Source organism: Gigantopelta aegis, chromosome 12, assembly GCF_016097555.1.
Source record: "Gigantopelta aegis isolate Gae_Host chromosome 12, Gae_host_genome, whole genome shotgun sequence".
NCBI classification, from domain to species: Eukaryota; Metazoa; Mollusca; class Gastropoda; order Neomphalida; family Peltospiridae; genus Gigantopelta; species Gigantopelta aegis.
In genome coordinates, this window is record NC_054710.1 from 11,986,254 (window position 1) to 11,998,498 (window position 12,245).

Sequence of the window (12,245 nt, forward strand, 5' to 3'; positions counted from 1 at the left end):
TGCACTGAAATGCAGATGCAGATGAGCCATATTCAAATATGGTATTCACAGCCTTCTGAGCACAATAACAACCATCTCCACTCCCATCCAGTTCGACGACCTGTGCAAATTTGTACTATATTTATTTTCCATACAGATAACAGCACGGCTGTGGAAACTGCGCGTGACGAGGAAGCACCTTACGATACAGTGGCAGCTAGCGTAAACCTAAAACCAGGTGTGTGCAAGCAATTTGTTTTCTAGTATATAGAAGATTCGTCACGAGTGTTTTTAAATATCAAAAATATCAACCTAATCGGTATTTGTCGAGGCTGTGATCAGGTTGATATTTTACATATTAAAAATCACGAGTAGCGAATGCTATTTATCCTATAACACTTCTAAAATAATTCATTCATTTATACAACAACAAACAAACAAAAAACAAACATACACGTTTGTTGAAATAGTGGTTTTAAATGCACCGTAACGGTGATGAAATTATTTTGAACTTGATCCTGCAATCACTACATTTATTGCTAAGATGTGATGACTAGATCAATTTTTATATGTTCAGTCACTAACCAAAAATGTAGCAATTTTGGGATGGAACTACGTTACTAACTATTTTGTTTTGCCATATCGATATTGTAAAGACAAAGCTCAACACATGTGCACCTTAGCTAGTGTTCTGAAAAACGGTAACGTTGTTAAACATATTTGTATTATGTAGGATTGGAGGATAAAATGAAGTAACCTGTTACTGTCTTACAATAACAGGCATTAATCTGCTCAGGTCGAATGACCAATGACGCTCGGCAGGGCCTCGCAGCTTTCGCCATTGTAACCGTCGCAGGATACGACCGATGTTTTAAGCCAGTAACCATTTATTCTCTATTTGTTTGTCCCACAGAAGGGAGAACACGTTCACCAATCGGGGACAGCGAGGAAGCACCATATGATACTCTCACCGTTTACGAAAATTTAAAATAAGGTTTGTATGCTGTATTGTATCACTAACAAATGTAGTTTAATTGCCCTTATCAAGAACCATGCAATTGTAAAATGGCAAGTATCCCATTTATGTACGGATTCAGTGGGGTTGAGTGGGTCCGGACTCCTCTGCTCACGACGAAAAAACTAAATTTGTTGTACTTATTTTAAAATGCATTCACCGTTATTACTACTATACAACTTCCATTTAAGTAGTTGCATGCAATACTTTTGCTTGGTTCTTTGTCTAATGCTACAGAACTAATAGACAACGGCAACTCATGTTTTGAAGACTCTATTTTATTTTACATGATGAAATCATACTAGACACACATGTCAATATGTCTCTGCTTTCTCAGCAGTTCTATCGGCCGTGTCGCTTGCCGGGTTGCCTGCTGTGTTATTCTTTGTCACTCCACGGTTTTCTTTTTATGCTATTCGGGAAAGAATGATAGTCTGGTGTGAATTAGCTTATTAGTTTATAATTTAGGCTTAAACGGTTCACTTGTTGACTCCAAGCCATTTGATGTCTTAGATGTGGCTTACTTAAGGGTGTATACCACCAAATCAAATCACATAGACGACAATAGTAACATATGTGGCTAAAACACCTACATACAGCGTATCAATCGACATATACACCTCAGATATAAATACTACCATCCCTCACCCTTAAAGTGATGAAACAAAACGGGGGTGAAACTGCTCTTTTCAGAGATAACGGATAGTGTCTATGACTATTCTAGTTCCACACAAAATTTGACTACTTTTATTTTACAGGTACCCCATACATGTTTCAAGCACAAGGTTACTTGTTACTGTGGTACTAGACAAAATAAAATTGCATACATTGTTTGCCCATATGAAACTCTTCTCTCTTTTTTCACAACAAACACACTCACATTTATCACCAATGACAGGACTTGTGGTATTAACTGCCCTATCAAAAGATGGGTGCACCTCGAAGTTTGACCCATCCGGAAGTTATTTGGTTTAGTACTACCTTAAACAGTCTTATAATTGTCTCATGGAATTCCATGAATTTTATCTTCCAATACGATAAAAGCAATTTACATCTTTCAGACTGCTGTTAGAAAACACAGCTTGCAATTGGTTCCTAGTTTTTAACAGAGCTCGCAGACTGCTGTTAATTTTACCTAATTTTCGCTATACGAGCAAGCTTCTCAACTGACTGGTGTTCGCTGTATTACGAGAATGTTAATTGTTTTTGTAGTCACACACTATTTCACTGTAATTGTGTTACATGTATGGTAACATCCTGCGCTTCAAAACTTCCTGCATCCGCGCCTGCATGATACCCTTAGAGGTTTAGAGACTTTCTTAATAAACTGTTGGACGACCTATAGATTTAGCGTTTATCAAACGATTGCCTATATAGTTACAGACTGTTATGTGCTTAATTAAAGATTACTCGATTAAAAACAATAATATATATTTTTAATTTACATACTAATTTTATTTTATTTTATTTTATTTTATTATACTGAAATCATTTCGGGTCTATCCTGATATATGTTCAGTAGGGCGAGCGATCCCGGTCGTTTGCTAGACTGGTCTTTTGCACCTAACATTAAATCAATGTCATGTGATAGAAGACGATGGTTCCACTTAAGTATTCTTGAGCGCTCGGCAAACTGAACACGCCATTACTGAACACAATAATTGTGACAATTATGATATAATTATTAGAATATGTGCCCATCTTACTGCACATAGAAGGCCGGGATTATCAGAGCTACTGCTAGTCTTAAAAAGGCTGTCCTTATCTCGATTAAGTAATAATTACCAGGCTACATATTTTCGAAGCTATCTTACTTCAAAGATATTGTAAAATCGTCGTAGGCTATGACATCATTATAACATATGATTTTACGATATCGCAGCGCTAAGACAGTTTCAAAAATAAGGGCTCCAGTTCCTAACCTATTTCCAGCTTCGCTCAATTAGTTTTACATGTTAATAATGTTTCGTTTTGTTTGTTTGTGTGGTGGGGTTTTGTTATTGTTGCTTTGTCGTTTCTTGTTTTGTTTTCTTGTTGATGTTGTTGTTTGTTTGTTTGGTTTTGTTATACTGACATTACTGTCATCGTTAGAATCATTATTGACAAAAACATATCACTATTTCCATCATCATTCGTAATTCTGTGATTATCTTTCTTTCAGTTTACACAGACTAAGACATATTCATGACACGTGTGCTGTACATTGCCTCAGAAGACAAACGGAAGGGATGAATATGACTATAATGATGACGTTTATCAGACAAATTTAACATGACTTTTTATGTACTTTTACTGTTATTAGCAGTTACTGTTGTGCAAGCTTTCGTTTGCGAAAATCTCCATATTAGTAAATTGTTTTGTTCTGAATATTTCTTCGATATCTTATAAACAGAACTGAATATTCATCAGGATTTTAGAGAGAATTTAGAGAAAATCCGACGTCATTTCAGTCACACGAGCACATGACACAAATTAAATATAGCCGCCCGGTCATATGTCATCATTTTGGCACTACAGATTTGGATTGATTGTAATCGAAAAAGTGCAGTTCTCACGTTCAAGGAAGAATGAACGTTTTTTTTTTTTTTTAGATCACGTGATAGCATTTTAACCAATCAAGACGCCTATTACAAAACAGTAATTGTAAAGTGAAATTGTTTCACTGTAATCGTGTTACACGTATGGTGACATCCTGCACTTCACAACTTCCTAGATCCGCGCCTGGAAAAATGGACGTTGTGTTTTTGGATCACATGATAGCATTTTAACCAATCAAGACGCCTATTACAAAACAGTAATTATAAAATGGAATTATTTCACTATAATTGTGTTACGTGTATGGTGACACCCTGCGCTTCAAAACTTCCTGGATCCGCGGCAGCATGCTACAACAGCTTGTTCTGAATGTGCACGTTAGAACCTATGACCTGACATGACCTGACCTGACAGACCAATTGGGAAGTAGAACCTTTTACAAACTACTTAATAAATCATCTATAGTTCCTACATCACAAATGAAATATTCAGCGGAAGGGTGTGATTTTACCTCGTCATTATGGGCGAAATATTATAGTTTACCATTTTGCTCTTTAAAAGACCCAACGCTAGTATGGTTTCAGTACCAGATTTTACACAGAATAATACCAACAAATACCTTTTTACATAAAATAAAACTGAATGATTCTAGTATGTGTAACTTTTGTTCACATGAACCAGAAACACTGCAGCATCTATTTTATGACTGTCCTAAAGCCGTTGAACTCGGAGTATTATAGAAAAATGGTTATTACAAAAAGGTGATTATAGCCAGTTGAATAGGAACACAGTCTTAGTTGAATTATAAATAGTAAACATATATTTGTAAACTGGTTAATTGTTAAAGTAAAATATTACATATACAAATCAAAATTACAAAAGAGTACACTAAATGAAACTGGTATCAACAATTTTATTAGATAAGATACAAATAGAAAAATACATATATTACAAAAACTGTTTACATACAGAATTCGATGACAATTGGGAACCATGGTTAAACGTTCTAGAAGGCCGCAACTGAGACACTTAGTACTTTTGTTATGTGTATAATTTTAAGTATGAAGCCAGTTTTGAAGTATATATATAACTTCATTTTAAGTTTTCTCTTTTCAGTCTTCTTATTATTTCCATTTTTGTCACTGCTCTTTTTTTATATATTAGTATATTGTTTGCTATGTACTTTGTAAGGTAGTGAATTCAGGGCTCCAACCATGACACTATTATAACATATTTCTGGAGCAATGAACTATTTATTAAAAATAATAATAATAAAAAATAAAATAATAATAATAAATAAATATAAAAATCAGACTGGGGCCCGCTGCCCCCCCCCCCCCCCCCCCCCCCCCCCCCCCCAACTGCAGATATCGTTTCTATGCAGACTGTTTGGAAATTCCCCAAGGAAGGAAGGAAGAAAAAGTCTTATTAACGTGCCCATATTCACTGAAGGTTCAGGCACGTCCATCCTAGGCTCATATTTCCGAAGCAATTTTAGCCTACAAAATCGTAAAATCATCGTAAGCTATGACGTGTGCTGTAGTGACGTCACACCCTACGATGGTTTTACGATTTCGTAGCGCTAAGATAGCTTCGAAATTATGGGCAGAGATTCACCGCGTTAATGTGGGTGTAATAAATTCTTGCCCACTTTAGGTTGAGTTAACAGTTTTATTGCAAATATGATCAATAACTAGAAAGCAGTAATTTGTCAACAACATTATGTGTATTTTTAATAGGTGTGGCTTGTAAATATTGTAAATCAATTAACATAATGTGTCATAACATTACTGTGTTGGGACAGGTACACACTAAAATGCGTATTTTTATTATTATTAAAGTCGCAGACCCTAGTTTTAACCGGTAAATAATTGGACACCAAGTTTAGTTAATCAACAAACCTGTAACACATTTGGATACATTTACAATAGAGTAAAATACTTCTAGTATGCAACGTTAAAACAAAGAAATATCCTTTAAAATAGGCTAAACTTCGATTCCATAACAGTTACGTTTTAGACGCACGCGCTGTTTGTTTTCTTTTTGGGTTTTTTTTTAATATGAAAAATGCACTTTCTGGTATTAGAAACAAAAGGATGACCACAGATACTTAAAATAAAATATAAGTAATGTTTGATTTCAATGATCATAAACGGCTCTAATGGTGAAAAATATACCTTAGTGTTTAATAACCAGGGTCTGTTCCTTTAATGCACCTGGTAAATGCAATGTTAAAGGGACATACCCTAGTTTTTAAACACTAAGGCATACGTTTTACTATTATATCCGTTTTTGAACTAAAATCATACTTTACTTAGATTTTATTATTTAAATTACCCATTCCCGTACATTCCAAGTGTGTTTAGTCATCCTGGTGTTTTTAATATTACAAAATGCATTTCTCATAATTTTAAAAGCGTACATGCGTTTGAGAAGTTACAGTTATGAATTCGAGTATTAGTCTATTTTTAGAGGGCATATCACCATTCCAAAGTCACAGACTCATGTTTCACTCAGTTGTAACTTTATCCAAATGCGTTACAGTTTTGTAGATTAACTAAACATAGTGTTAATTTTCACAGGTTGAAACTAGAGTCTGTCCCTTTAACAGATCACATTGCAAACAAGAACAATGTTGAGTTATTTTTAATAAATTTACTTTAGTGTTATGTTACAGAGATTAGACAAAATAATCCTCCACCTCTAAAGCAGAGCACCACTGAAATATAAAGGTGTGGAGTTAACAGAGTAAATCGTATTGGGTGTCGTAGTAAATCTGCTAAGTGGACTCGTGCACTTTGTTCTCCTTGCCTAGAATGTACTTCTTATATGTTTGTTTGTTCTTGTTAGTTACATGATTACTTTCTATTAAAGGCGCAGACCGTAGTTTTAACCCGTAAAAAATGGACACTAAGTTTAGTTAATTTACACACCTGTAACTCATTTAGATAAAGTTACAATAGAGTGAAAGAAGAGTCCGTGACGTTAAAACAGGAAATATCCTTAAAATTAGACTAGAACTCGAATCAATAAACCGCTACTTCTCAGACGCACGTGCGTTTTTAAAAATATGAAAAATGCTAATTGTTTTTGGTATTAGAAAGGCCATGTTGACCAGAAGCACTTCAACCATAAGGAAATGGATAATTTAATAGAATAAACTATAAGTAATATCTGATTTCAGTGATCATAAACGGCTTAAAGCGGCCCTCACATATCGGTCGCGGCGCCCACGCGACTCCTAAAACAAGCCAAAAAGGGCATTATCGCGAGGCGTCCGGCCGGACACTGCCTGATTTCTACGGGCTCCGCTGCGATTTTTAGGGGTCGCCCGAACCCCGCGGGCTTGAAAACCTGACTCCCAAATCTGCGATTTTCCAAGCGCGATTTTAGGTCGTGGCAATCCCGTAGACTTTGATGAAAATTATTGGAAAAAAATCCGTGGGACTTTCACGGGCCCCTCACGGCCACCCTGCGATAGCTTCACGGCCCCCTCACGGATCCCGGGCGATTTGTACAACATCAGCCGGGCGCCCCGCTGGTCCCGACCACCCCCCCCCCCGGGGGCTTCTAAACGACACCCACGCAGGCCCCGACTGCCACCCCAAGATTTGGGATTATATATAGTCCCTGGATTTGGCATTTCATTCAACATCTCTCTCAGTGCTGTAACCGTCTTTTTAGAGCCAGTACTGAACCAAGTCATCGCTGTTTTTTGACAGTATGGCGCAACGACAACTCATCCCCCCCCCCCCCCCCCCGGAACGGCTCCGACGTGCGCACATTGCATTTATATATATACTCGAGGCGCGGACGCCGGGGGTGGGGTGGGGTGGGTTGGGTGGGGGGGGGGGGGGCGAAGCCCGACACCAAACGCCAGTCGCCCGGCCGAGCTCCGCCAGGACGCCTACCGATCTGTTCTTTGATCAGCCGGCGCCCGCCAGATTATCTAGTGGCGTCCGGCCGACGCCCTGGCGGTCGCACTATCTCCACTTTGATCCAATGTTCAAAGGGCACCGCCCGGGCCCTGTCTAATATGTGAGGGCACACGTCGCAGACATGAAAAACATGTGTTTTAGTTCCGCATTTTATTCTTGATAGCGTTACCTATCTCGCAGTTTTTGCATTAATATCTTACTCGCGTTAATTTTATAATTTACAGTATATATCATTCCTTACGTTTCTCAGAATGCTGATTCCAAATAAGATGCCAAAAATTCGACATGAAGATTGGGATATTAAAATAGAAAAAGGTCCACTTGGTTCATATACGAACCCCCCCCCCCCCCCCCCCCCCCCGGTCCAGATCACGCTACGCCCCTGTTTATTTGTTATACAGTAAACTGATAATAAAAAAGTTACAGTTTGTTTTATTTAGCACATTGAATTATTAATCATCGTCTATTGGTTGTCAAATATTTTGTAATTTTTGACATATACCGGTAGTCTTAGATATGCACCACCCGACAGACAGAATAGCACATACCATGACCTTTGGTATGCCAGTCATGGTGCACTGGCTAGAGCGCAAAATTGCCCAATGAGCCCTCTGACGTAGACCGACCAGGCGAGCGCTTTACCACTGGGTTACGTCCTACTCTATTGATAATGAAACACAAAAGGAAAACATGAGACAGTTACCGGCCTCGTTGACACAGTGGTTAAGCCATCGGACTACAGGCTGGTAAATACAGTGTTCGCAGCCCGGTACCGGATCCAACCCAGAGCGAGTTCTTAAGGGCTCAGTGGGTAGGTGTAAGGCCACTACACCCTCTTCTCTCGCACTAACCACTAACCAACTAGCAACTAACCCACTGTCCTGAACAGACAGCCTAGATAGCTGAGGTGTGTGCCCAGGACAGCGTGATTGAACCTTAATTGGATATAAGCACGGAAATAAGTTGAAATGAAATGAGACTGGAATGACATAAGAATGTACATTCAAAGTAACTACCAAACTACAAAAACAATTAGGCTATTCTTACGAAAATGGCAAGAATTATGTATTTATCCAAGAAACCAAAGAAAGTAAAGCAGGCTGTAATTGCAGATAGTGAATGAATAAGTCCCTTTATTAATCCGAGAATTTTGCTCAGAATATGAAGAAAGGCTCTGAAGAGAAATATAATCAAACAGAAAAATTGTATAACATTTAGTAAGAAAAAACGAAAGAAAGAAAGAAATGTTTTATTTAACGACGCACTCAACACATTTTATTTACGGTTATATGGCGTCAGACATATGGTTAAGGACCACACAGATTTTGAGAGGAAACCCGCTGTCGCTACTGCATATGCTACTCTTCCGATTAGCAGCAAGGGATCTTTTGTTTGCCCTCCCCACAGGCAGGATAGCACAAACCATGGTCTTTGTTGAACCAGTTATGGATCACTGGTCGGTGCAAGTGGTTTACACCTACCCATTGAGCCTTGCGGAGCACTCACTCAGGGTTTGGAGTCGGTATCTGGATTAAAAGCCCCATGCCTCGACTGGGATACGAACACAGTACCTATCAGCCTGTAGACCGATGGCCTGCCAAGACGTCACCGAGACCGGTATGAAAAAACGAATGCTGGAGAATTATTTTGGTTTACCATTGGGCTATTTCATGCTCCAGCCAGTGCACCACGACTGGTACATCAAAGGCCGTGGTATGTACTACCCTGTCTGTGGGATGGTGCATATAAAAGAACCCTTGCTGCTAATCAAAAAGAGTAGTCCATAAAGTGGAGACAGTGGGTTTCCTCTCTCAATATCTGTGTGGTCCTTAACCATATGTTTGACGCCATATAACCGTACATGAAATATGTCGAGTGCGTCGTTAAATAAAACATTTCTTTCTTTCATCTTGGTTTAAAATGCACTACACTGCAATACGTAATGTAGAACACCGGTATGAAGTTCTTGGGTAAAAAGAACGAAATGTGAGAAGGAACTAAAAGAATCAGTCTGGAATAAACAGAAGATCAAACAGATGAGACTTACATGTATAAGCACCAAATCATAAATAGAAGGACCTTGAGACTTAGATCCAGACTTAGATAGTATAATATATATCATAAATAGAAGGACCTGGTGACTTAGATCCAGACTTAGATCGTATAATATATATCATAAATAGAAGGACCTGGTGACTTAGATCCAGACTTAGATCGTATAATATACATCATAAATAGAAGGACCTGGTGACTTAGATCCAGACTTAGATAGTATAATATGTATCATAAATAGAAGGACCTGGTGACTTAGATCTAGACTTATATAGTATAATATGTCCTCAATTCCAGTCAATAGTCATGCTCCCTTCTCAATGGGCACAATAACGAAATCCATTTATAAACATCTCATTGGTATGATAATGACCGGCCTCGTTTTTTGTGTGTGTGGTTGTTGTTTTTTGTGTGTGTTTTTTTGTTGTTGTTTTTTGTTTTTATTTTGTTTTTGTTTTTTTTTGTGGGTTTTTTTGTTTTTGGGGGGGGCGGTTGGGGAGGGGGGTTGTGCTGGGGAATCGTTATACATTAATTCATTACTTATTTACGAAACACTTGTGTGATGTTATATTTGCCTGGCGAAGCGTGGTATTAACAGAACAAAACGCAACTCCCCAGCATCTGCGTGTTCGCTATTAAAAGTACTGTGTGCATCAGGCGAATTCCCTCATTCACAGCTTCAAAGTTGAACGTTTCGATAATGGAGGAAGCGAGTCTTACAAAGAAAATATGAATAATTATAAAATGTATGTTTTCGACCATTTTCAATTCACTTTGATACGCTTTGGGCCAGATATGCTTGTAAATATGTCATGCTAATGTGTACGCCAATAAGGAAGGAAATGTTTTATTTAACGACGCACTCAACACATTTTATTTACGGTTATATGTCGACAGACATATGGTTAAGGACCACACAGATATATATAGAGAGAGGAAACCCGCTGTTTGCCACTTCATGGGCTACTTTTTTCGGTTAGCAGCAAGGGATCGTTTATATGCACCAGACAGGATAACACATACAACGGCTTTTGTATACCAGTCGTGGTGCACTAGCTGGATCGAGAAATAGCCCAATGGGCCCATTAACGGGGATCGATCCCAGACCGACCGCGCATCAAGCAAGTTCTTTACCACTGGGCTACGTCCCGCCCCCGTATTGATAATGGAGGAAGCTAGCCTTGTAACGAAAATATGAATAATTATTTATGTGTTCGACCATTTCCAATTCACTTTGATACGCTTACTACAAACATTACTTACTGTTCAACCGTACTTAGTAAGAGTATCCCATAGGTTTAGCAGAGATTGTCTGCAAGCGTTGGCAGCCCTAAATGATATAATCAATATAATAGCATAAGCGAGATGCCAACAGTTGCCCAAATGTGTAAACCTGGGAACTTTTTTACATTGTATTTCCATCATTCTACCCTCAAAATTAGTTATAATCCATGTACAAATGCGGAGTGATTCGTCTGCAACCCTATAGCCTACAGCTGTTTGCTAATAATGCTGATATGAATAAATGTAGTTCGGGCATTTTCGTTTAATTCGGGCCAAAACCAGCCTGCCCCACCACAACCACCCCCACCTCCCACCCTCTTGTAAAAATGCTTATGCAATTGCCCAAGCTCTGTACAGCGATGTCAGATGTTGCGTACATAAAATGTAGGCCTATTGTGGAGCAATCTGTTATTCAAAGATAGCAAAACTAAATTATCTTGTTACAAACGCAGCGACACGTGTTCTTTAATCAATCAACAGGAATCGTTTAATACTTACATGTACCATGCAGAAAGTTACCGATTGGTATGTTGACATTAAAAAAAAAAAAAAAATTAAAAAAAAAACCCAAGAAAACAACGATCGATGACATGGCAGTTAACTTAATATTTTTCTTCAACTAGCCCTGCTGGCGACCAAGGTTTTCAAGTTAATTTTCAACCTGTTTGAAATAGGGAAGGAAATGTTTTATTTAACGACGCACTCAACACATTTTATTTACGGTTATATGGCGTCAGACATATGGTTAAAGGGAGGGTAAACTCAAATAAGAGCCTTTAGTGTTGGAAAGATGAATACCCGCACCACCAATACATACTGGCACTTTAACAAATGAAAAAACGCGTAGTTTTTTCAGTTAATGAAAAACCATGACTATTCCTGCTAACTGAGGACAGCCATTTTGTTTCGTTTTTGTGACGTCCAGTGGTATAGCTTGGGGCGAAGTGACGTCAGCTCCGTCGAAATCCTCTAACCACAATGTAAACAAACGCTCTAATTTACGACAAGACGCTTGACTTTTATCAACCTGACTTGTAAAACAACATGAATGACTTGATCGTGCAATAGACTATTTAACTAAATATATTTCAATTTGCATCAACAGAACGAAATAGCGTTATAGTATTTTTCTCTTTAAAAAATCCAAATAAAGAAATTATTATTAGGCCTATTGGTAGGGTACGTTCGAGCAAAAGCGACCACTCGCGATACCCAAGTGATAATTTTCTTTTCTTTGGGACTACGTAATTGGTCCGTTTTGTGATTTTAGATGGTAAAGTCTACTTAATAAAGGGTTTTACAGAATTACTTACAGTAATAAAGCAGGACGTCTGATAATGTCCATTACAATTTGAGGGGTGTCCGCGCGGCTATCACACAATGCCTTGTGATCTTAATAAAAGAGGCACGTCTTTTTAGACACAGTGTCTGGGGACCGTCTA

At 38.3% G+C, this 12,245-nt stretch overlaps 1 protein-coding gene across 1 annotated transcript in view; it reads left to right on the forward strand.

Annotated features, from left to right (window-relative positions):
- The window catches only part of LOC121385825 (deleted in malignant brain tumors 1 protein-like), a 73,658-nt gene extending 70,297 nt beyond the window's left edge, over positions 1 to 3,361 (forward strand). Inside the window, exons 20-22 of the mRNA XM_041516614.1 lie at positions 137 to 217; positions 893 to 973; positions 3,156 to 3,361. Of these exons, the coding sequence (XP_041372548.1) occupies positions 137 to 217; positions 893 to 972 (161 nt within the window). The 3' untranslated portion in view covers position 973; positions 3,156 to 3,361. The remainder of the gene's footprint in view (positions 1 to 136; positions 218 to 892; positions 974 to 3,155) is intronic.
- The last annotated feature ends 8,884 nt before the right edge of the window (positions 3,362 to 12,245 follow it).